Genomic DNA, 25,781 nt, shown 5'->3' on the forward strand with positions numbered 1-25,781 from the left:
GTAGTGAAGAATTAATCATCCCCAAAGAGGGGTCTGGCCTTTGCCCTCCGCTACTAGGTAGTTATCTTTAGGCCCCTAGAATGTCCTGCCTGTTAGGAGTCTCTTCATTTGCCTGGGGAGTTTAAGCACTGGACAGCCAACAATGTGATTTATGATGGAGGCTTTGGGACATGCCACATAAGTTCCAACTTCTGGAGGAACTAGAGACTGAAAATATTAGCCAAAACAACCAGTAAGGCCTTGAGACAAAAGGTCAGCCAACAGGTCAGTATGTGGTGATCAAGCCCCACAAAAACTCTGGATACCAAAGACTTCCCTGGTTGGCCAATACTCAACATCAATGTGTACTGTGCCACAACAATGCTGGGTATTTGGAACCCTCCCAGACTCTGCCCTATCCATCTTTTCCTTCTGCTGGTTCTAATTTGTATCCTTTCTCTATAATAAATGTGATTGTGTAGTAAGTTTCAGTAAGTTCTGAGTATTTCTAGTGAATTATCATACCCAAAAGTGGTTGCAGGGATCCCCAAATTTGTAGGCTGTTGGTCTAAAATGAGTGGTCCTGAAGACCCCCGAACTTGTGGCTGATGTCTGAAGTGAGGACAGTCTTAGGGAGGACTATGCCCTCTGACTGTACAGTCTGCCAATTTCCTTACAGAATAGAACACTCTGGCAGTCTGATAAAAGCAGACTTGAACTGTGTTCTCTCCCCAAATGCATATATTTAAATCCTAGCCCCCAGTACCTCAAAATGTGACCTTATTTGAAAACAGTCATTGCAGATGTATTAGTCAAGATGAGGTCATACCGAAATACGGTCGGCCACTAATCCTATAGGACTGATGTCCCTCTAAAAAAAGGAATCTTAGACACAGAGACATACACACAGGAAGAATGCCATGTGAAGATTGGAGGTTATGCTGCCATAAGCCAAGGAATTACAAAAAGCTAGGAGAAAGGCCTGGAACACATCATTCCCTAGTGCCTTCAGAGGGAGCATGGCCCTGCTAACACCTTGATCTCAAACTTCTAGCCTCCAGAACTGTGAGACAGTAAATTTCTGTTGTTTAAGCCACTTCATTTACGGTACTTTGTTAAGGTGGCCTTAGCTAAGTAATACACATAGTATTACATAATGTTAGAGATAAACAATTATACGTAAATAGATATCAAAACATTAAAAAGACAATCTTGTGATGATATATCTTTATTAATATCTAACTAGCAAGTTCTTGCAATGATGTATATAAACAATATTTTAGATATCTGCAACAACCACAGAATATTTTAAAACCTTTCTACTGCTGGCAAAGTCCTAGGCATTGCCAATCACACTAGCTTATTGCCTACATTCATAATGAAAGAAAATACTAAATTTTAGGTAAAGGTTAGAGAAATTGAATATATATCTTTTTCCCTCTAAGTCACATACTTTGAATTCTATCCAGTAATATCTGGTTAAGAAACTCTGCTTTAGAATTACTAATCTGTTCTTACTACTAATAAATATGTAAGTGAATATTTTGAATATATAAGTGTATTCTCATGTTTCAGTGAGGTTTTTCTCCTATACTCTCAAGAAACTTTCAAGCTTTACATTATATAAAAGCAATAATATAATTTTTTTCTCTTTCCCAAGTATGTAGGTGATTAATGTTTAAGGCCTATGGTGAAAGAACATGTAACTTTGATCTTCATAACTGAGTCAGAAATAAAGTATTAATACAATCTTTAAGAGATTATATGTACATTAGTAACTAAAAGGTCTTACCCTTGACTCCTGGGGTCTTCCCACTGTGTAATTCGAGTGTTGTGGTTGACAAAATATACTCTGCCATTGCTGTCTGTTCTCTTCTCTTAAAAAAAAAAAAAAAAAGCAAAGCATTAGCACAGTCTTCCTCAAAATGAAACAAAATGATCTGAGTTCATCTATTTCTCATTACATTGTTGATTTTGTAGTTTTTAAATCACAGCTTTAAAAGGTTTAATTTAATAGCAAATTTGTTCCCCATGTATGTTCTATGTATATATTGCTGGTATCAACATTTCTGGGAAGAGGCTGTGAAAAACAGAAAATTTCAAAGGTAGCCGCACTTGCAAACTGAAGGCTCATCTACTTAATGAGAGTACAAAGTACCATGGCTGTAAGACTGATTTCTTACTTTGTTGAAAAATCACATGATAAACAATACTGAAATTACTGAACATCAAATCTGAATGCACGTCAGAACACTTTGACTTCATGAATAAAATTGTAAAAACCAGAAGCTTCTTGTTCTTCTATGTATTCTTTCATAGCAACTATGAAAATGACAAAATACACTTGAAGGGTAAACCAGCTATACAAAGCCCCATTAGACTACATTGTTGAACCAAAACCATTCTTGTTTCTCTAGCTTCTATAGTGTGCAAGTGTTAAAATTCTTCATTGCCCAGCAGTGCTCAGTGACATATGAGCCTATAATCCCTGCTAATTTGGAGGCTGACAAGGGAGGATCACTTGAGGCCAGAAGTTCAAGGCTATTGTGCATTATGATCAAACATCTGTGAATAGTCACTGCACTCTAGCCAGCACAACCAACATAGTAAGATCCTTGCCTCTTAAAAAAGAAATTCTTCACTGTCAGATTATAAGGTAGTAATGTCCAGTCCTAGCATATAAAAGTCTGAAAGAGTGACAAAGTTAAACTTTTCTATGTACATATGGTGTCACAAAATAATGTTGTCAATCTCAGTATGAAAACACTGGCTATAAACTGGGATTCTATTTCCAGGGTCAATCCTGAGGGTATGTCAGGTGGGTCTCCTCATCTGATACAGTAACCAGCATTGTCACTGGTTCTACAAATAAGGTATATGCCCCAAAGGCAGAAAGCCATAAAGCAGTGTTCAGACTGAGTAGTAGGATAATCGTTCAGGAAGGGGTACCACTTCAACTTCAGGAGTGTGAAACCTAAAAATAAGCAGACTGTACAATAGCAGGAGAAAAAGCTGATAACCTGGATAAGCTGGTTCTTTAGAAGCAGTATTTTAGCAAAATGTTGTGTTGTTAGCTCAAGTAAAAATGAGAAAGATCTGGATAATGTGGAAAATGGTAAATACAGAAGGGAAGCTTGCAGAAAAAGTTTTTCTAGTAAAGGCCACATAGCCTACAATTCAGGTTTCCATGAGCAAGAGGCAATTTTTCCTACAGCTGCTCCAGGGAAGGAATAAAATGGTCTGTTTCTGACCATGACCATAAAGCAGGTTATAGTTTTTCTGCAATAAAGTTAAGAGGATAAATAATGACCTTCAGATATATTCTTTTAGTGCACCAATTTCTCCTTGTGTAACACAGATATACAACTCTAGAAATAAAGCTGGGAAAACCATCCATGTCTGGGAATGCAATCTGCCAGGTCAGGTTTTATGTGCCTCATAAGGGCAAAATCCTCTCTTCTAAAGTACTTCATACCAACTATTCACTGACCACTCTGAGGCTCTAATAGAGCCAGAGAATTACTTACCTTCAGACTGCCAGGCTTTGGTGAAAACAGAAATTCACAACTTTCATATGTCCTCCTTTTTTTATAAGCTAATAATGGTAACAGTTGTAAGTATGGCCTAATACACTTTTTACCTTTTTGATTCACAGACTTCTATATTTTGAGGATAAATGCCTTAATGAAAGAGCAATGAGACTTCTCAAAGAAAGGATTATACAGCCAGTATTATTTATTAGCCAGATTTATGTGATCTTGACAAGTCAATTGTTTTCTTCATTACTCAGTAGTGTTAGAGCAATCAATCTTGGTACAAATGTTTCCTGACAAGACTACACAGAAATATCACTTTCTGAATTTACCACAGTATTATGAAATAGCTTCAGTTCTTTGAGATAAAACTCTCCCTGGTCCCATAATTCACTTAATTTTGCTCTTCTACATTTTCTATATTCTCTTTTGCTTCCATGCAAAACTGTTTATTGCCATCTTTATTCTGGAACCTGGCCACAATGCTATGACTGTTATGTAACATTATAAAACAGAATCTGGTAGGGTAGGCCCATCTTAAAGCCTATTAACAAAATTTTAATAACTAAGGTACCAAATATACTCAATAACAGAGCACACTCACATGCTCCATGACATAGGGCACGAAGTCGCCACTCTCACATGTTCTCCTTCCACTGTTCTATCAGATAATGCCAACTTACCCAAACTCTGAACTGTGTTTTATTTATTTATTTTGAGACAGAGTCTCACTCTGTTGCCTGGGCTAGAGTGCTGTGGCGTCAGCCTAGCTCACAGCAACCTCAAACTCCTGGGCTTAAGCAATCCTTCTGCCTCAGCCTCCTGAGTAGTTGGGACTACAGGCATGTGCCACTATGCCTGGCTAATTATTTTCTATATATATTTTTAGCTGTCCAAACCATTTCTTTCTATTTTTAGTAGAGACGGGGTCTCGCTCTTGCTCAGGCTGGTCTCGAACTCCTGAGCTCAAACAATCCATCCACCTCGGTCTCCCAGAGTGCTAGGATTACAGGTGTGAGCCACCACGCCTGGCTGAGATTGATTTTTTTCAGCAAGTATAATGCCCTTGAGATCCACTCAGATTGTTGTATCAATAGTTTATTCCCTTTTTATTGCTGAGTGATCACTATTTTTAAACTTTTGAAGAGTAAAATAATTCTAAATTCCAACAAAATTGTTTTGTAATCAAAGAGTCAATGTAGAACGTTTGAGGAATCTAATGCCTATTTGGCACTCTAAATTAAACTGATATACCCAAAAAACTTCCCAGATATTCACTCAAACATAGGCACAGTATCATCTATAAATATCTGATTTTCAAATGACAGAATTCAAAAATAAATAAATTTCAAAAAACAGACAAAAAACTGACAGAAAAGAATTCAATGAAAAATATCATGTGACTTACCCCATCCAGGTGGCAAAGGGCCAAGAGGATCAAATTCTTTATTTTGTGATGTAGCAAACAAATCTTGATTCTAAAAAGAATCAAAAAGTGGTGAAATGATTAACAACTTAAGCAGATTATTTGAGAGCAAGCTTGAGTTCTGATTTGCCTTCTCGGGCCATGTACAACATAACACATCTAACAGACTTCACATTTTAGGGAAGTGTCACACAGTTATGGATAAATGCCAATATACTTTAGTTTGGTGAACTTAAAAAAAAACCTTTATAAACATTATCTAACATTTAAAATTATTTAAAATTTATTACAAATAATCCTTACCCCCAAAATGAGCATTTCTTCCTTTTTACTACAAATTGTACTATATAAATAATATAAAAATTAGAAAATATATAACCCCCCATCATTTATAATACTAGTACCCAGAGTCATCAGAGAGCTGAGAAAAATCTTGCAGGTATAACTTGAAAACAGAAGATCACATACAGAACATGGAATATGCAAAGAATTATGAGGAGAAAGTGATGGGAGCAGGAAGAGTAATCTGTCAGATGAGTAAAAGGAAAGAATTCCAGCTGGAAAGTATAAATAAGCCTACTGTATGGAAGACTTTTTAAAAGTTCTGTTTGCAATTTTCACATTGGTGGAGAGAGAGGTTTGCCTAGACAAGATAAAAGGAAAACAGGAGTCAACCTTTGGAAAAAGAGGCAAAAGTCATACTGACTCTGTGTAGGAAAAACGAGTGTATTTTGGTTTACATGTATAATCAAGTAGAGATAATTATGTGGTTACTCAGTAAAACCTGGTTAAGCCTTTTCTTCTTTAATAAAAAAAAAAACAAATAGAATCTAAGTGCTTTAAAAATAATTTTATTGTGAAAAATAAAAATAAGTAAAATAGGACAATGAAATCCATATACCCAGCACCAAGAGTCAACAACTATCAAGACTTTGCCACATTTATCTTTTTTCCCCATTCTTTGCTGAAGCAAAGATCAAACATCATTTTACCCCTATATATTTTAGCATACCTTTCTAAAATCTGTGGACACTTTCTTATATAATCACAATCTCATTATCATGCCTTGCAAAGAATCAATGTTAATTTACCTCATTACATCCCAATTGCTTATTTGTTAAAATCAGGATCCAAACAAACTCCTCCCATTACATTTGGTTGTATCTCTTAAGTCTCAATCTAGAGTGGCTCCCCTACTGTCTCTTTTTGTTTCTTTTTTTCCCCTATGTCACGGATCTATTTAATTACAGGTTAACTGATTGGGTTTTAAAGGATATGAGAGATATCCCATGTCTGATTTAACAGCTCTTGGAAGACAGAGCTGTCAAGAACTGGCCTTGCTCCTCCTGATAGACACAATTATGAAAAGGAGTGAGAGCAGGGAGGACAGTGGGAAATACTATCAAAATACAAAAGGTTTGAGCCCAAGTTCTATAATGGTCTGAAAAGTCTGCTCATGACAAATTGTATTGACAATTCTTTAAGATCTAAACCTAACTCACTGGCTCTCCCTGGACAGATAAACTTGGGACATGCACACAGTAAAGCCATGGGCCAGGAAGAGCCATTATACAGTGTTACATCATCAACCATACCCATTTTGAGATTAAAAATGCTGGGTGTATGAGTCTACTGCCCTGTAACAAGGGTCAGTACAACAGTGGTAAACAAAGACCCCTTTATATGCCCAATAAACAGACTATTTTTCAGCAACATCCTACCGCTCCACCATTTTTTAAGTAGATGGTATTAAGAATGTTAAAAAGGCCGGGTGCGGTGGCTCACGCCTGTAATCCTAGCACTCTGGGAGGCCGAGGCAGGCAGACGGCTCGAGGTCAGGAGTTCGAGACCAGCCTGAGCAAGAGTGAGACCCCGTCTCTACTAAAAATAGAAAGAAATGATCTGGACAGCCAAAAATATATATAGAAAAATTAGCCAGGCATGGTGGCATATGCCTGTAGTCCCAGCTACTCGGGAGGCTGAGGCAGGAGGATCGCTTGAGCCCAGGAGTCTGAGGTTGCTGTGAGCTAAGCTGACGCCACAGCACTCTAGCCCAGGCAACAGAGTGAGACTCTGTCTCTAAATAAATAAATAAATAAATAAATAATAAATAAATAAATAAAGTTAAAAAATTCAATTCAGGCCAGGCGCGGTGGCTCACGCCTGTAATCCTAGCCCTCTGGGAGGCCAAGGCGGGTGGATCGCTCGAGGTCAGACTCTGTCTCGAAAAAAAAAAAAAAAAAAAAAATTCAGTTCACATCTTTGGCTATGTTAAGAGTAACTAAAATAGGCTGTTCAAATTCTACATAACTTAGAACCATTCTATAACAAAGAAAAAGTAAGAGGCCGGGCGCAGTGGCTCACACCTGTAATCCTAGCACTCTGGGAGGCCAAGGCGGGTGGATTGTTTGAGCTCAGGAGTTTGAGACCAGCCTGAGCATGAGTGAGACCCCCGTCTCTACTAAAAATAGAAAGAAATTATATGGACAGCTAAAAATATATATAGAAAAATTAGCCAGGCATGGTGGCATATGCCTGTAGTCCCAGCTACTCGGGAGGCTGAGGCAGGAGGATTGCTGGAGCCCAGGAGTCTGAGGTTGCTGTGAGCTACGCTGACGCCACAGCACTCTAGCCCAGGCAACAGAGTGAGACTCTGTCTCAAAAAAAAAAAAAAAAAAGCAAGAAAAAGTAAGAATTTCAGAAAATGGGTTAGATTATTTTGGATTGTAGAGGGGAAAAAAAAAAAGAACATGGATGATGACATAAAAGCTGTAATTCAAAAAAATTCCAAAGACTCTTGAGTACTAAATTGGTCAAGTTTACCAGAATCAATACATACAGCAGGTGTCCCAGAAATTTGCTGAATCTGTCTTCAAAAAGAATGTTTTGAAAGATTATGGAACATTTACAGTTGTGAATATGAAGGAGAGAAGAAATGGGAACATTTCTAAGCATCCAGTATGTGCCAAACATATTAGAAAATTTTACAGAATCCTCAAAAAAAAAAAAAAAAAAAAAAAGAAAGGAACCCTCTGAGGCAATTTTATATCTGTATATATCCCTCTATATATTTTTACAGATAAAGTAAATGAGTCTTGATGAGGTTAAATAACTTGCTCAAAAGCATATAGAAAAAGTAACTGTGGAACCAGGATTCAAACCTAGATGTGTCTGACTCCAAAGCCCATGCTCTTTCCACTGACACCCATGTGGAAACTAGTTTTAAAGAAGGCAGGCAAGCTAGGCTTTCAAACCTAAAAGAAATTTGGCCAGGCATACCAAAGGTGATTATAATTTACAAAGAAAGGAAGACTTAAAATAGCACAGAAAAAAAAAATGAAAAAGAGGGTAAGGTAGATTAGGGACAAAAATTAATTTCACCTCTACAATGACTAGGAAGTAGAATATAGTAACTTCTTTCTAGAGAAAGCAGCAGGAAAAATTGTTATATGAAAGAAAGTATCTTAATCATATCCAGGGAGTAAAGGGAAGGCTGCTGATATAAAGGTGAATTTGTCCACATCATGAGTGATAACTACCATGATGATGAGGTATAAAAAATAGGAATATAGAGAAAAGGGGAAAAGGTAATGCCTAGTGAGTACAGGAATATGAAAGGGATAGTTTTAGTCTGATGGATTCTAATAAGGCTAATAGTGACGCAGTGGAGGGAAAGAGATGGTGATAGAGAGGGTCAGGTTTTCTTGAGCTCTGGGAAAGTTGGTTTTCTTTTGTTTAAGTTCTTTTTTTTTTTTTTTTTAATTTTTTTTGAGACTGGCTCTCACTCTTGCTCAGGTTGGTCTCGAACTCCTGAGCTCAGGCAATCCTCTTGCCTTGGCCTCCCAGAGTGCTAGGATTACAGGCATGAGCCACTGTGTCTGGTTTATGTTCAAGTTCTATGTGTTACTCAAACAAATCCATCTTGTTTGACACAGAGAATCAAATTTCTCAAAGCACTATTTTTCTTTCATTAGAGAAAAGATTCATAATACCTCATGATTTGAGAGACTATAAAATTCCTAGCACTTGGCTGGGCACTGTGGCTTATACCTGTAATCCCAGCACTTTGGGAGGCCGATGCAGGCAGATAGCTTGAGGCCAGGATTTCAAGACTGGCCTCAGCAACATAGCAAGATGCCATCTCTAAAAAAATTTTTTTAAAAATTAGCCAGGAATGGTGGCACATGCCTATAGTCCTAACAACTTGGGAGACTGAGACAGGAGGATTGCTTTAGCCCAGGAGTTTGAGGTTACAGCAAGCTATGATCAAGCCACTGCACTCCAGCCTGGGTGAAAACGTGAGACTCTGTCTCTTAAAACAAAAACAAAAACCTAGCACCAAAGATTTCACAGCAAAGAAAGCATTAATATATTTTGGTGCACTTATCACTATTGCTGCAATATTATTCTAAAGGGAAATAAAATTTAAACCATTTGTTTCCAGAAAGGAAATGTTTTTATATCAAAGATATTATAATGTAGTTCTGAAGGCAGAATAATATGTTTAGCATACTCCCCAGAAGGAATCAAATTTCTTCAGTTTTCCAGAGTACCAAATAACTTATTAGGTAAGCTTCATATTCATTCATTCATTTTTGAGACAAGGTCTTGCTCCATTACCCAGGCTGGAGTGCAGTGGCGTAATCATAGCTCACAGCAGCCTCGAACTCCTGGGCTCAAGCAATCTTCCTGTCTCAGCCTCCCAAGTAGCTAGGACTATAGGCACATACCACCACACCTGGCTAATTTTTTAATGGAGGTGGGGTCTTGCTATGTTGCCCAGGCTGGTCTTGAACTCCTGGCCATAAGCGAAACTCTCACCCAAGCCTCCTAAAATGCTGGAATTATAGGCATGAGCCACCATGCCAGGCAAAACTTTATCTTTCAATGTTAAAAAGTGATTCAACTCTATCATCAGATCTGTACAACCACTTAAGAGTCAGGTGCTCTGAGATCCCAGTTTTCAAATGGTTCTGGTAAGTTAAGGCAGTACTAAATTTAGGATTGTTTTAATTCTTTTTAAACTGTTTGGGTTTATTTTTACTATTCTTTTGTTCATGAATTTTAAGTGGTCCTAACTTCTTTTTTGTTTATTTTTTTACATTAAAAAGAAAAGGAAGTTGGACTTTAGGAAACTAGGAAAAGGAAAGAATAGATCACATACACAGAATACTCCAGACAAGGTCTAAAAATATTATCAGCAACAACTGGGTTGCCATCCTATTTATACCTTCTTTTTAGTGCTTTACATGATATACATAGGGAAGGGTTAAAAACGGAATACTCTTATTAGTTTATTATATAACAGGCTACTTACCCCATAAATGAATCTCTGGTTAAACTGCTGCATTGCTCCTTGAAGTTGACTACGTTGTAGCTGCCACTGTTCATAGTTCCGGACAGATTCCAATGTTGGCCTCTGCCACGTTGTTGTTCTTGTGAAATGGTCAACATAATAAATACGTCCCATGTTGTCAACTCGCCGTTCCCAGCTAAATCAGAACAAAAACAAGCTAATTCAACAAATACTTGTGAAACAGATATAAGATTTTACCTTGAGAAACTACTTTTGATTTATCTGAAGTCTTTTATATTTTTTTAAATGGTCTATAAGTGAACTTAAGAGGAATGTTACTAAAAATGTGTTTCTTGAAAGTTAAGATGTATTAGTCAGGTCCTTAAAACTCAACGTATAGTCAGTAAATGAGCCTCAACCAGTCATTAAGAAAAATGTTTTCAGTTTCTTTCCAATGTTCTTTTTACTGCTGCAATCTTAATAGGGACACAGATTGTACATACAGCTTTTCACAGATATCAGAAAGCACTTTTTCAAAAGAATACAACTACTTTCTTACTTATCATTTTAAATGGGTATAAAATATTTAATTAAGTAAATGTTGATATAGCATTACTTCCAATATTCTGATACTACAAATAGTAAAATAATAAGTACCCTTAATAATGTAAACTTTTTTTCTTCCTTTGAATTACTTTAGGATAAATTTCCTGCAGAAGATTACTAAGGGTATATACATTATTATGGAGATATACATATAGATATATGTGCTTTCTTTAAGAGGTGTAACTAATTTACACTACCATTAGCAATTTATGAGGTAAAGTTCCTCACCAACACTTGATTTTTTCTTTCTTTCTTTTTTTTTTTTTTTTTTTGCTGGCAATGCTGGGGATCGAGCCCAGGTTCGACACTTGATATTATCTGCTAATTTAATAAGTAAAATAGTGCCTTTTACATGTGTATTTCTGTAAGATTATTAGCAAGGTTAAATATTTTTCCATGTTTGTTACTTACTTTCCTCTGGACTAAAAAATAATTTTTCTTGCAATTATTTTATATAATGTAAACATTAAATGCTTAACACCATGTATTAATATACACTTCACTTCCCTATTTTACGATGACTTCACTATTAAAGTTTTTTTATGTAACAGGAACTTTACCTTCATATATATGATAGGGGCTATGATTCTTATTCAGTTAAATAATTTCTCTTGAAGAAATTAATCCTAAAACCCTGAAGCTCTGAGCCAGGTATAAGTTCAGAAAGGAAAACTTGAAGAACAAGATCTACAGAATCTTTAGGTCAGAAATGAGTGAAAACAAGATCCATTCATCATGCTCTGAATCAATTCTCTTTAGCTTTCTTCTTTCTAGTTTATACCTACCACAAAACAAAGTAGATAGAGAAAGGACAGGAAGAAGGAAAACAGAAATGTAGGGAATATTGTGTACACATATAACCCACAATTCTGAATAAACAAATCTGTTCTTTTTTAATTCAGATACTCACCCAGGAGGTAGAGGTTCTGGTCTATCCCACGTTGTTCTTTTTTCAACATGATCTACATAGTAAACTCGCCCGTGCTGGTCCACTCTCTGCTCCCAACTTAAAAACAAAATTTAAAAGGCTGACAGGGTATTTGTGTGAGTAGCTTTGCTTTTTAATCCTGTGTTTGCCTTTTCCCCTTAAATGATCATATTATAGAACTGAGGCTAATAGACATAGCAGTTTATAAAGAAGATACCAAAAGAATTTAGGAATAAAGTCAAGAAATGTCATCATCTTTTGAGGGTGGCACATAGTTAATGAGATTTCTTCCATACAAGTGTCTGCTCTAAGAGACAAACTGTATTTCTAAAGACAAACTGTATTTCTAAAGGTTGATCCATCTAGGAGACCAAAGTCACCTCTCAATCTGATCAGGGTACACACAGGACTTGCATAGAAAAGAATGCTATAATTAATATTATGAAAGCTGAACAAAGACTGAAGGGCAATAGTTTTGTCTGGGTGCTAGAAAAACTGAAATCAAAGAAGGGAGAAGTCTAAGGATTGGCCAATCTGAGTATTCTAGCCTCTCTGGTAAGGTTAGCCCCAAAGTGAAGAAGATAGTAGTAAACCATCATAGCTTGGAAATAGCAATGACTTCTAAGAGCACTCAGCTTCTTTTTGCCCATCCCTTCCACAAACAACCTTCTAGTTTGGCTTCTCATGTAGGCTTACCAAAAGGAAAATGGCCTAACTACCAACACAAGTAATCTAATCTTTACAGTAATTAAAATTCTTATCATAAGTTTATTAACTTATCAGCCAATTATTTTGATTAGCATTCCCAGCTCTGGATTAATTTGAATGCTGCAATGTCTGTATGTATAAAATCATACTTAAGAATATTATTAATCTTAAAAATAAGCAGAGATTAAAATGGGATTATGAGTACTAGCTTTCTCAGTTTTCTAAATTATCTATTACGTTCTTATAAATGATTTTATGACCAAAAAAAAGTTGATTTTAAAAAGAAATTCCCCCCCTCAAAAAAAAAAAGGCAGTCTAAATTAGGTGATTATTTTGACTCAGCCTTAGTTAGCTTTCATAGTCCTTTAATAAAAAAGTATATTCTTCCACTTTACCCTGGAAATGAAGGGGAGGTTTTAAATATGGTGAAGCTTTGTTTATTTTGACTTCAGACCCTAGAAAAGCAGTAACAATGGCTTGAAGACAGTTTTTGAAAGAATGGAGTTTAGTATTATTTTCCTTACTGAGTATATGCAGAAATATAAAGAAAACAAATGTTAATCAAAAAAGTTACTCACCCAGGTGGTAGGGGAGCTTGAGTTACAGGATTTAATGGCCTAGGGCCTGAGCCTCCAGATATAGTAAGAGGAATTATTAATCCGGATGTTGCTCCTTCCGATGTATTTGTATTTGTATTTGTTGGTGGCAGAGAGCCCGTACTAGATCCATCACTTTCAGAAGTGGCAGATGGTGAACCATTGACAGATGCTATATAAGATGTGGGGAAAATGGGAAAAGAATCTTTTATTTTCTGAAATCTAAATTCAAGATGGCATTTTAACTTTATAAAATAAGGCAGGTGACAAATACAAAATTTAAGATGTGGATACACAGGTGAAAATTACTTAAAATAAATAATGGGATATAGTCAATGTTCTCACTTAGGTCCTGTCTACTCCTATATTTCATTACTAATTACAAAGCATATACAGATTTGCTGATTTACTGATGTCACAGGAAATAAAAACTTTTAGAAAGGAAAGCATTAGTATTCCTTGGTATTGTTAAGTTCATTCAGTAATTTTCCAAATACTTAAAACTATTTTCCTGTGAAATCCTACAGATCAGAGACCAATTTTTGATGTTGCTTTTAATATGGAAGATCTCGCTGATAAGCAATAATATTCTTACAAATAGTTATTGATCGCTTATTACATCTTTAAGAAATATTTGTTGACAAAACAATTCCTAGAGGAAGTCAACAATATTGTAACAAAGAGGTATATAATCTTAAACACTTGGAATACATTGTTAACAAAATCATCTACAGAGGAAGGGGAAGATGTATAATTATTAATAAATACAAACTCATTTATTTATTTATTTATTTATTTATTTATTATTTATTTATTTATTTATTTATTTATTTATTTATTAAAAAATTAAAAAATTAAAAAAAATTTTTTTTTGAGACACAGTCTCGCTCTGTTGCCTGGGCTAGAATGCCGTGGTGTCAGCCTCGCTCACAGCAACCTCAAACTCCTGGGCTCAAGCAATCCTACTGCCTCAGCCTCCTGAGTAACCGAGATTACAGGCAGGGGCCACGAGGCCCAGCTAATTTTTCTATATATGTTTTTAGCTGTCCATATAATTTCTTTCTATTTTTAGTAAAGACGGGGTTTCCCTCTTGCTCAGCCTGGTCTCGAAGTCCTGAGCTCAAACAATCTGCCCGCCTCGGCCTCCCAGAGTGCTAGGATTACAGGCGTGAGCCACCACGCCAGACCTAATAAATACAAACTCATTTAATGAAATGATTTGTGGACACCAATTTACTTTTCTAACATTTGGTTTAACTACTTTGCATTCTCTACCCACATACCAGCAGAGAGAAATAATAAAATATAAGATTAAAGATTTGTTCTGGCTAATCAGAAAAATGGATACTCTACCTAAAATGTTCACATTTTTATGAAATAAAAATGCTCATTTGTTATGTAATTTTAGCTTTAAATTAGCATTGTTGGGTTATCTGCCATTTACTAATTGTTTTTTTGATGAATATACTGGGAATAAGCAACCAAATCCCTGACTATATGACATGCTTATGTCACGCAGTTATAAACCATCCAAGAAAGCTGCAATGTTATATGTACTGTCTATACTTTATATAATGCTCATGTGATTTTCACTCTCAATAGAGCACTGCCTCAGTAACTTCACACTGGAAAGAAAACTTAGGGGAGGCTGGGCGCTGTGGCTCACGCCTATAATCCTAGCACTCTGGGAGGCCGAGGCAGGTGGATCGCTCAAGGTCAGGAGTTCGAGACCAGCCTGAGCAACAGCGAGACCCCATCTCTACTAAAAAAATAGAAAGAAATTATCTGGCCAACTAAAATATATATAGCAAAAATTAGCCGGGCATGGTGGGACATGCCTGTAGTCCCAGCTACCCGGGAGGCTGAGGCAGTAGGATCACTGAAGCCCAGGAGTTTGAGGTTGCTGTGAGCTAGGCTGACGCCACGGCACTCACTCTAGCCCGGGCAACAAAGCGAGACTCTTGTCTCGAAAAAAAAAAAAAAAGAAAGAAAACTTAGGGGAGAGGAACTTCTTGGTTACTTACAGAAAGATCATTCTCGGCCAAAATCTCAAACGTAAAAATACAGCCAGAAAACTGATCTGAAAGGATTTGCTGACATTTACCTGAGGATCAATTCCCAAACAGAACATTATTTACAATCACAGTATGTAGGGCTGGAATACACACCTGGTCTACGTGGGGTGGGTGGAGGTGGTCGTGAAGGTCTTGGAGGCCTAGAAGGTTTAAAACCTCCATTTGAGAGTGATGGAGAATTATTTCCATCGAGCCTCCTATTTTCACCAGCTCCTGCATCCTCAGGGTCATCTGACCCATTTGTGTTCACTCTGGGTAAGAAAGGGGGAAAAGAAGAGGAGGAGAAAATTAATGAATGTTTTTGAATTTAAGGAAAAAACCAGCAGGAAGACAAAGACTTTAGTTTTAGTAGCTTGAAAAAAGCTTCCTAAATGTTAGGCCAGCCTTATCAAATACATGAAGAGCCTTTGGGTAGAATCCTATGTAACTCCCAGAGCCTATCCAAATAGAGTGAGGGGTTGCCTAAGGACACAGAAACACTTGGGACCATTCAAAACTACTAGGTATGCTGGTTCATATTTCAAATCAGTCTTCAGAAGGCCCTGTATAAGCAGGAACAAAGTCAAGTTCTCAAAAGCCCACTGCCCTAGAAAGAGCACTATTTTATCATAAACACAGATAACTTCACCATCATTTCTTCATTTCCATTGACTATTAATACTAATTCAAGTTTGAAGTAGGGTTGGCTTTCCCACACCAGGATAATGAAGCATGTTTATTTCCCAGGGACTGGGCAACATCCCCCTACCCCAGTACAAAGGTATATAAAACGTTCAAAGTTAGTGATCTAGAGTAGAAGTGCCCACAGACATTTTTGTTTTTTTTAAAGGAGCTGTCTTTTCTTCAAAATCAATGACATCAATTAGAGGGAAAGAGAAGGGGGAAAGACACTAATAGGAAATGTGACATTGAAAACCGCTACTACTACTGTCAGCTAAATATAGCTGATATCTTTTTTCCAGGGGGGATCTAGTCATGGATTAGAAACGAGCAAGAGTAGCCAGTTTAGAGATGCCTCAGCTAAGGCTCTGATATCTACTACTGGAAAACCACTACACAATGTTAACTAATACTTCTGGGACTTTCAGGAGAAGCTTGAACAAAATAAAATCTAGCACATTCAAGAAATAGAGAGGCAGGCCAGGCGCGGTGGCTCACGTCTGTAATACTAGCAACTCTGGGAGGCCGAGGTGGGTGGATCGCTCGAGGTCAGGAGTTCGAGACCAGCCTGAGCAAGAGTGAGAACCCATCTCTACTAAAAATAGAAAGAAATTATCTGGACAACTAAAAATATATACAGAAAAAAATAGCTGGGCATGGTGGTGCATGCCTGTAGTCCCAGCTACTCAGGAGGCTGAGGCAGTAGGATCGCTTAAGCCCAAGAGTTTGAGGTTGCTGTGAGATAGGCTGATGCCACGGCATTCTCTAGCCTGGGCAACAGAGGGAGACTCTGTCTCAAAAAAAAAAAAAAAAGAAATAGAGAGGCAGAACCATGTATCAAATTGGGTTTTTCCCCTCATAATACATGTACTGCTGTGTTTTTATCTTATTTTTAATAAAGATTGTATATATTTAAAGTATACAACAGGATGTTTTGATATACATAGTGAAATAATTACTGGAGTGAAGATAATTAACGTATCTATCTCCTCAAATATTTATATTTTATTTATTTATTTTTTTGAGACAGAGTCTCACTCTGTTGCCCAGGCTAGAGTGCCATGGTGTCAGCTTAGCTCACAGCAACCTCAAACTCCTGGGCTCAAGCGATCCTCCTACCTCAGCCTCCCGAGTAGCTGGGACTACAGGCATGCGCCACCATGCCTGGCTAATTTTTTTCTATATATATTTTTCGCTGTCCAGATCATTTCTTTCTATTTTTAGTAGAGACAGGGTCTCGCTCTTGATCAGGCTGGTCTCTAACTTCTGACCTTGAGCGATCCTCCCACCTTGGCCTCCCAGAGTGCTAGGATTACAGGCGTGAGCCACTGTGCCTGGTCAAATATTTATATTTTAAAAATTATTTTCAAACTGTTTCACAGAAATCCTTTAGCGCTTTTCTACTCAAAGTGTGATCTTTGCACCAAAAGCATGGGTACCACGGATAGGAACTTATCGGAAATGCACAATCTTGGAACCCATTCCAGACCTTACTGTATCAGAACTAGCATTTTAACAACATCCTCAGAGTACATGTAGAGACTGTAAAGTATAACAAGCAATGCTTTGGGGGTTCATCGAATGCTTATTTTGAATAAAGGGAACATCTCAGTAACTGGCAGTCAGCACCTAATTAGTGTTGACTGCCTGCAGGAAGGCTAAACCACCCAAGAATATGGTCTGAATGCAGGACAGTCCATTTTGACACTGCTTCCCTTCCTCTACATGAGGTTTCCAGACTCAATTTGAGACTCTTGAGTATTGCCTCTTCATACTATTTTAAGAGATTACTTTGCTTGATAACTTGGGATACAGAAAAAAAAAAAGGTTACTAATTAGTTTGAAAGAAGGGTTCTTGCGGCTTTTTAAATGACAGGTAACAATTGGTAGCATGGACCAAAAGTGGGAAATTGAGGTTTCTAGGTCTGACTCTGCTACTGATGAGTTATGTGACCAAAGAAAAGTTATGTATTCTTTCTGTACCTCAAAATTCATTGCCTTGATTATATGATTCCTAAAAACCTTTCAGCTAGAACATTCATACTAAATTGGACATCTAGTGATAGACAAGTTTTAGGGATATGCGAGGGAGGAGGAACATTAAGGACATGAGGTAAATCTGCCATGATAAAGGTGCGGAAGAAACTGGATTCCAAAAATGCTATGGTTTGTTGTTGAGGAATAAAATTTGGGGATTTTAACACCCATGCTGTTCACCCTTTAACATCTTTTTTTATACATTTTTTAAATTTTTAAAATATTTTTTAACTTCTTTTCACCAAGAACATAGCAGGACCTTCTAACATCTTGAGCTCCCTTTCACAATGTTGTCATCTATCAACTTATGTAGTACTGACTCCTTAAATTTCCTTGATACTTAAAATTGCTCCTCTTCCTAGACCTTGAACTCTAAAATCCAACTACAACTTCCTATTCATTCTACCTGCCTCCTACAGTATATTTTATTCAGTCTCATCATGACGTTTGACCTCAATTTTCACAGTTCATCAGCTCCGAGTCTCACTTGGGCTTCATTATAGGCTACTTTCCTTAGTACTTTTATAATAATTCCTTCCCCTTTGCCCAACGGCCTCTCCTCCCCTAGCAATCCTTTCACTAAAACTAATCCCTCCATCTACTTTTTCCACTACTGTTCTTTGTGGCCAAAATGTAACACTGAAGAATGTTCCAGTTGAGAAGTTGGGTGTATTTTAGCAGAGCAAATAAACTAGGTAAGGTACCATATTAAAGAAGCAGACTGTTCTACAAAAGGTACTGATAAATTTTCCACTGGGCCCAATAAGGAAAAGTTCTGAGGTTTTCACTTCCCATGACTCACAATGTAAAAAGTCTTTTTCCCCTTGTTTTTTATTTTTTCTGGAGACAGGGTCTCACTCTGTCACCCAGGCTAGGGTTCAGTTGCATCAGTACAAATTATAGCTCACTGAAACCCTGAACTCTTGTGCTCAAGTGACCCTCCTGCCTCAGCCTCCCGAGTAGCTGGGACTACAGGTGCACACGACAACACCTGGCTAATTTCTCTATTTTTAACAGAGACAAGGTCTTGCTATGTTGTTCAGGCTGCCCCCAACCACCCCTCCCCTTGTTAAAAAGATGATATTACAGCTCAAGTCTCCTGAGACAGGGAAATAGAAATGATAGATGACAATGACAACCTACTAGTGACACCATAGGTTCAATGGGATTAACATACTGGTGTTAAAATTAACAATAATAAAAAAATTAATAATTTGGTAGGGAAAAGAGTGCTTACTAGGTCCTGTATGATCATACGGACCTAGGAAAAATTTAAAAAAATAAAATTGTGCTTTTTCAGTCTATATCTTTCTATATGGGCAGTATTCAACTTCCTAAAGCTGGATTATGTCAAAGAGACTGAGGCAAAATGGGCTATAGTTCATATTATTTAACAACTTCAACTGGGCTATCTATATTGCTTGGAAATTCCTCTTCTTCAAAATGACAATTATCTGCTGTCCCTCAACTTTCTTCCTTACCTTAAAATTTCTTTGTGTCACTAGCCATCTTCATTGTTTCCCATGTCTGAAAAAGTCTCTCTGCTTATTCAAGGTTAATTTGTCTATGTGTCCTTGTTGCAGACTATATCCTCTAGGACCTTCCAATATTACTTAACACCTTTCTTGTATCTTCATCATATTCCTTCTTCTACATCCCTCTTCTCAAAATTAAAATCAAACCCCCCAACACAAAATGCTTCATCAACCCTAACAGTTCCTCAAACTGTTTTTTCTCATTCCCCTTTCCTTCATTTTTGTATTTATGCAACTAATGTAGACAGTGCATTTTAATTTTTCAAAAAGACTTTCCAAGTGAAAAGGTAACTTCTAGTTATAAAATAAAAATTACCTGCAATCCCACATCCTGAAAATAATTACCACTAAGATATGGGAGTATCTCTTGCCAGCCCTTTTGCATTAGGTATGACTGCAATTATATAATGTATAATGGTTTCATACCCTGGGTAGGTTTTTATTTGTTTTCTTACTCATTAATATTGGGCATTTCCCCTAGATTATTCAAAAACATTTTGAATGAGTGTAAACCATATGGACATATCATAATTTAATCATTTTCTTTTTACTGGTCTTTTTTTTGTATTAATATTTTTTATTTTCTTCAGCTAGATTACCAAAATAGGATAGCTGGGCCAAAGCATGTAAATATTTTCAAAGCTGAAATACTGATTGCTAAATTGCTGGAAAAAAAAAAAAAAATGGAGAGGGCAAGTAACGAGCTATCAAAAAATATATTTTTTAAAGGTCATAACTGATCTGTTCTCTCATCAGCTGGATGTGAAAATGCCCATTTCACCATAAAGTTTTAAAATCTTTGCCAAACTGGTAAATAAAAACATCAATGCTATTTTCTTTAATGAAGTTGAACAGTATTTCATATAATTACAGGCCATTGAGTTTTTTCATGAACTGTATATATGTTTTTTGTACATTTTTCTATTATAGTAGAACAGTTTTCCTTACTTGTGAGAGCACTTTACAATCTGAGGATACTCATCATTTATCATATTGGTTAAATATTTCCTTTGTTTTTGTTATTAAATGTTTTATATTTCTATATAATTAAATTTATTCAGCAATGAATTAACTACTTATATTTTCTTCTAAAGGTTTTATAGTTTCATGTTTTGAAATCAATTTAAAAACCAACTTAGGGCCGGGCATGGTGGTTCACACCTGTAATCCTAGCACTGTGGGAGGCTGAGGTGGGAGGATCGTTCAAGGTCAGGAGTTCGAGACCAGCCTGAGCAAGAGCGAGACCCCATCTCTACTAAAAATAGAAAGAAATTAGCTGGACAACTAAAAATATATATAGAAAAAAATTAGCTGGGCATGGTGGCACATGCCTGCAGTCCCAGCTACTTGGGAGGCTGAGGCAGTAGGATCACTTGAGTCCAGGAGTTTGAGGGTGCTGTGAGCTAGGCTAACGCCATGGCACTCTAGCCTGGGCAACAGAGTGAGACTCTGTCTCAAAAAACAAACGAACAAACAAAACCCCAAAAAACCAACTTGGAATCGACTATGATCTTGGGATAAACTAAGGCACTGATTTTTCTTTTCCAAACAGCCAGTTTTCCCTAGTTTATTAATCTAAGATCTCCTTCTCTTCTGCAGCATTTGACAGTGTTAAACATCCCATCTTTCAAAACACATTTTTCTATTACCTTATTTCATACTGCTTTTGTAATCTTGTACTCCCACTTCTAACTTTCCCTTCTTTGGTTTGTCCTCTTCCTCCTATCCACTAAATATAGGTCCCTGTGGTTCTTTCTTGTCCTTCTTTTCCTTCTCCACAGATTTTCCCCTAGGAACTGAAATTCCATGATTATCCAAGTTATCTCTGAGAATGATTCCCAAATCAGAATCTCTACTGTATGTCTCACTCCCATCCTCTGGGATCAAATTATCATCTAAAGGCAGGAGATTTAGAGTAACTCTCCCATCTTAAAAGGTCCTCCCTCACTCCTAAACTCTCCCTTCCCTCCTATGTTTTGGCTCTATGGATGATACTGTTATCCTTCCTAGCCAATTTTACTTTTGATACTGTTTATGTGTTTTTTCTCCCTGTGCCTTTTGACACTCAATATCGAAGTCCCACTGATCCCACGTTCATATTCTCCCTATACTCTTCCATAACCACTGCCCCATTTCTAGTCTTTGTTAACTCTCAGTGGATTACTGTAACAATTTCCCACATAGGTCTTTCAACCTTCACTCACCACCACATAATGCAAACTATGACCACTAACAAAAATAACTTTTCCTATGGAGTTCTGACCATACCAATCCCCTATTCAAATATTTTAAAAGACATTTCTCTCCATTAAAAAAAGAAAATCTATAAGCCTTTACTTGTAAGCCAAAACCTCCATCTGGCCCTAACCTATCTAATACTAAAAATAACTAACATTTACTGAGGGCTAAGCACTTACTTATCTGATATCCTCTCAACTTTAGGAGGCAGTAAAGCATGACAGTTATGAGCTCAGGCTCTGAAGGGAAGGCAGTCCCAGGTTCAACTGTGCCACTTACACCATTAACTCTGGCAAGTTTGTTTACCTTTCTGAGCCTCAGTTTTCTCATCACCTATAAGAATGACACGGTAGTACCTGCCTCATATAAATGTTTAAGGATTAACTGAAAGAACAAGAGACATGCTCAGCATAGTACCTAGCACATAAGACGCAGCAAATACTAATTGATTGAGTCTACTCTCAAATTCATCATCTGCCATTTCTACCTTTCAATTACTGTATCTTCAGCCAAACACTGTGACTGGAGATTTCCTATGAAACACCCTGTGCTCTTCCCCACCTCCATGACTTTGTTCTTCTTCCTTTTTCTTAGAATCCCTTTCTCCTTCCAATTCCTCAAAGATATGCATGTCCAAATTATAACTTTTTTAAGGTCACAGGTCAAATGTTATTTGAAGCCTTTACACATTTTATTTTATATACTACTTTACATCTTTTAAAACAATCAGGTATTACTTTCTTTTTTTTTTTTTCTTTTTCTTTTTTTTTTTTTTTTTGAGACAGAGTCTCACTCTGTTCCCCGGGCTAGAGTGCCGTGGCGTCAGCCTAGCTCACAGCAACCTCAAATTCCTGGGCTCAGGTGATCCTTCTGCCTCAGCCTCCCAAGTAGCTGGGACTACAGGCATGCACCACCATGCCCGGCTAATTTTTTTTGTATATATTTTAGTTGTTTGGCTAATTTTCTTTCTATTTTTAGTAGAGACGGGGTCTCGCTCTTGCTCAGGCTGGTCTCGAACTCCTGAGCTCAAACGATCCACCCGCCTCAGCCTCCCAGAGTGCTAGGATTACAGGCATGAGCCACCGCGCCCGGCCATGTATTACTTTCTAATACTAAACATAAAGAAAAAAAACTGTTCAAAAAGAAACAAGATTCAAACTAGCTCTGAAGTAAAATGGTGTAAGATTAAGATGGAGTAACACTTCCAGCAAGTTTTACAAGCTTGGACTTTAAAGAAAGACTTTGTGATATAACTGAAAAGATTTTCCATAATAGTTTGTTGTAATCTCAGAAAATGTGTGTCTAACCATAGTGGTTCTCGAAGTATAGGCCTTAGTGTAACAGTACCAGTATCACCTAAAAACTTGCTACAAATGCAAGTTTTGAGCCCCACCCCATCAGGAACCGTAGGTGAGACTTGGCAATCTGTGTTTAACAAGTCCTTGGGGAGATTCTGATGTATGCTAAAGTCTGAGAATCATGGCCATACTAAAATAGCACTGGTGGTTAATTTTAGTTCTTTTAATAAGTTTACATTCTTTTAATAAGGTGTAAAGCTAAAACTAGAAATAGATTTGAAAACTAATTTGGTAATCTATACACAATACAGAATTGTCAGTGAAACCACCAACACCACCATTAGCTCTGAAAAGCAATTACCACTAATTATGTGCTATGGCTTTGCTTCCTTCTTCCACAATCTTACAAACGTCTGCTTATTTCAACATCCATATGTACATCTGATCTATACATAAGCTCAGATGTTTATGGACAGGATACAGAACCCCAAAGAGCCAAGGTGCTAGTAAAGTAAGGTCATAAAAAATATTCAAATCAGGCCGGGCGCGGTGGCTCACGCCTGTAATCCTAGCCCTCCAGGAGGCCGAGGCGGGTGGATCACTCGAGGTCAGGAGTTCGAGACCAGCCTGAGCGAGACCCCGTCTCTACTAAAAATAGAAATAAATTATCTGGACAACTGAAAATATATATAGAAAAAATTAGCCGGGCATGGTGGCACATGCCTGTAGTCCCAGCTACTCGGGAGGCTGAGGCAGTAGGATCGCTTAAGCCCAGGAGTTTGAGGTTGCTGTGAGCTAGGCTGACGCCACAGCATTCACTCTAGACCAAGCAACAAAGTGAGACTCTGTCTCAAAAAAAAAAAAAAAAAAAAAAATTCAAATCAAAGAGTAATAATCAAGAAGGCACATATAACAACAAAATCTTAGAACACTAGGCACCAATCATCTTGGTACTTCATAAAAATGACAGAAATATAAAATATCCAGACATACTATGGGGAAAGCAGATTGACAAAACTAATGTTTGAATTAGGATAAAAAGGTAAAATAACCTAAGGCTCTTTAGTAAACTTCCTAAATGATAACTATGGGGGGAGGAGAGGTGGACGCAAAGCCTTTGTTCACTAGCTGTATGTTGCCCTGCCTTTTATTTTTACAGTTATGAAATCTGCCAACAAAAGCAAAGGGAAAAAGGTAGTCACAGCCATGACTACTACACATTATTGTGTAATAACATTTGATAGCTTACAAAGTGCTTTTCAAACCTGCCATTTCAGGGGTGTGTGTACTCTTTAATAAAAGCAAATGCATAAAAATTCGTGCTTAAGACACAAAAGACACACTCAAAGATTTGTCAAGCAGTCTCAGAAATCTGGAAGATACTGCTCCCCAAATTATTTATGACAGTGATTCACATGGGAAGATATTTAACATTGATTAAATAAATGTAATAAAGCAGGGGCTCTAGCAATGCCTTTGCAAGAAATTTATAGGTGTCCAGAGTACAAATGGCATGATTGTATTGTAAGAAAGAGACTTGCAAAAAACAAATAAGCAACAACACAGTGGCATAACAGAACCTTTTAAAGAGCATATAAAATTCTATCACATTCCCACTTACTAATGCAGATAAAAGCTTATTATGCAAAAGAGTTAACTGACCAAAGCAAGCTAAATATTAAAACATTTTATGGGGGATATTTCAGGAATTCAAGAAATCTATTAAACATAATACTAAAAAAAGGCATAAATTGTCTTCAGCCTACAGAGATATTTATGTAATTTTAAAAACCTTTTCTATTGCTTTTTAATCACAGTGAGAAATAAGTTATTCTCTGGGCAAAAAGTTACTACTCCTTATTATTCTATCTCTTGTGAAATTAGTATAGGAAATGATTCTTTGTCACAGGAGTGACTCTATGAAGGTAGATTTGCATTAGGTAAGACACAATAGTTTTATAAACTTTCATTTTCCTGAAGATCTTGATAAGTTGTCTTTAATTTTCTCTTATATTCTGTGACACTGCTTTTCTGGTTCTTCTGCCCTTCTGACTACTCCTCCTATAGTTCATCATCTTCCTACCCGATACTTACTTTGGGAAAAACAAAGAATCCAACGGAATTTTATAACCGCTGCACTCTGTAGTTAAGACATGTCACTTAAAGCATTAAGAGTAGAATCATCTCCTTTTCTAATTTTATCTGCTATTATATCAGTTTCCAGGATAACCAATACACAAAGTTTGTTACGTCAATTAACATATCCCAAGGTGTTGAACAGCTTTTAGGCCTAAACCTAAAGACAGTCAGGCACACAAAAGTGCTAAACCTAGCTAATAGCAAACAGTTGGTACAAATTTCTGCCCTGTGTGATGAAGGCCCAGAAGACACCACAGCTAGTGGTGACCTTTACACATATGTAAAGCTCCTATCCCAGCTTTCCTAGAAAAGAAGCTTAATAGCCCCATGATGACCCTGGGATTTGGAACTCGCTGCCTTTGGAAAGGTGGTGATACATTTACTTTCCCTTTTAGTTTGGAGACAGGGTCTTGCTCTGTCTTTCAAGCTGGAGTGCAGTGGCACAATCATAGCTCACTGCAACCTCCAACTCCGGGACTCAAGTGATCCTCCTGAGTAACTGGGACTACAGGTGCAGCACCAGCACACCTGGCAAAATTTCCTATTTTTTATAGAGATGGGGGTCTCACCATGTTACCCAGGCTGGTCTCAAAATTCTTGGCTCAAGCAATCCTCCCACCTCAGCATCCCAAAGTGCTAGGATTACAGGCGTGAGCCACCATACCCAACCGGATATATTTACTTTCTACGAGCTGAAGTTGAAGTAAGTATCAGAATTTGGTTATCC

General features: G+C 37.2%; 1 protein-coding gene across 3 annotated transcripts in view; it reads right to left on the reverse strand.

Moving 5' to 3' along the window:
- ITCH (itchy E3 ubiquitin protein ligase) overlaps positions 1 to 25,781 on the reverse strand; it is a 113,262-nt gene that overhangs the window by 31,947 nt on the left and 55,534 nt on the right. For 2 of the 3 annotated variants that reach the window (XM_045528776.1, XM_045528777.1), the window contains exons 8-13: positions 15,241 to 15,398; positions 13,055 to 13,244; positions 11,751 to 11,846; positions 10,256 to 10,430; positions 4,921 to 4,990; positions 1,772 to 1,856 (exon numbers count right to left, since the gene is read on the reverse strand). In XM_045528776.1, coding sequence (XP_045384732.1) covers positions 1,772 to 1,856; positions 4,921 to 4,990; positions 10,256 to 10,430; positions 11,751 to 11,846; positions 13,055 to 13,244; positions 15,241 to 15,398 — 774 coding nt within the window. Of the gene's footprint in view, positions 1 to 1,771; positions 1,857 to 4,920; positions 4,991 to 10,255; positions 10,431 to 11,750; positions 11,847 to 13,054; positions 13,245 to 15,240; positions 15,399 to 25,781 lie in introns of those variants that run through there. The other variant, XM_045528778.1, reaches the window with a different exon arrangement.

The sequence above is a fragment of the Lemur catta genome, chromosome 17, assembly GCF_020740605.2.
Source record: "Lemur catta isolate mLemCat1 chromosome 17, mLemCat1.pri, whole genome shotgun sequence".
NCBI classification, from domain to species: Eukaryota; Metazoa; Chordata; class Mammalia; order Primates; family Lemuridae; genus Lemur; species Lemur catta.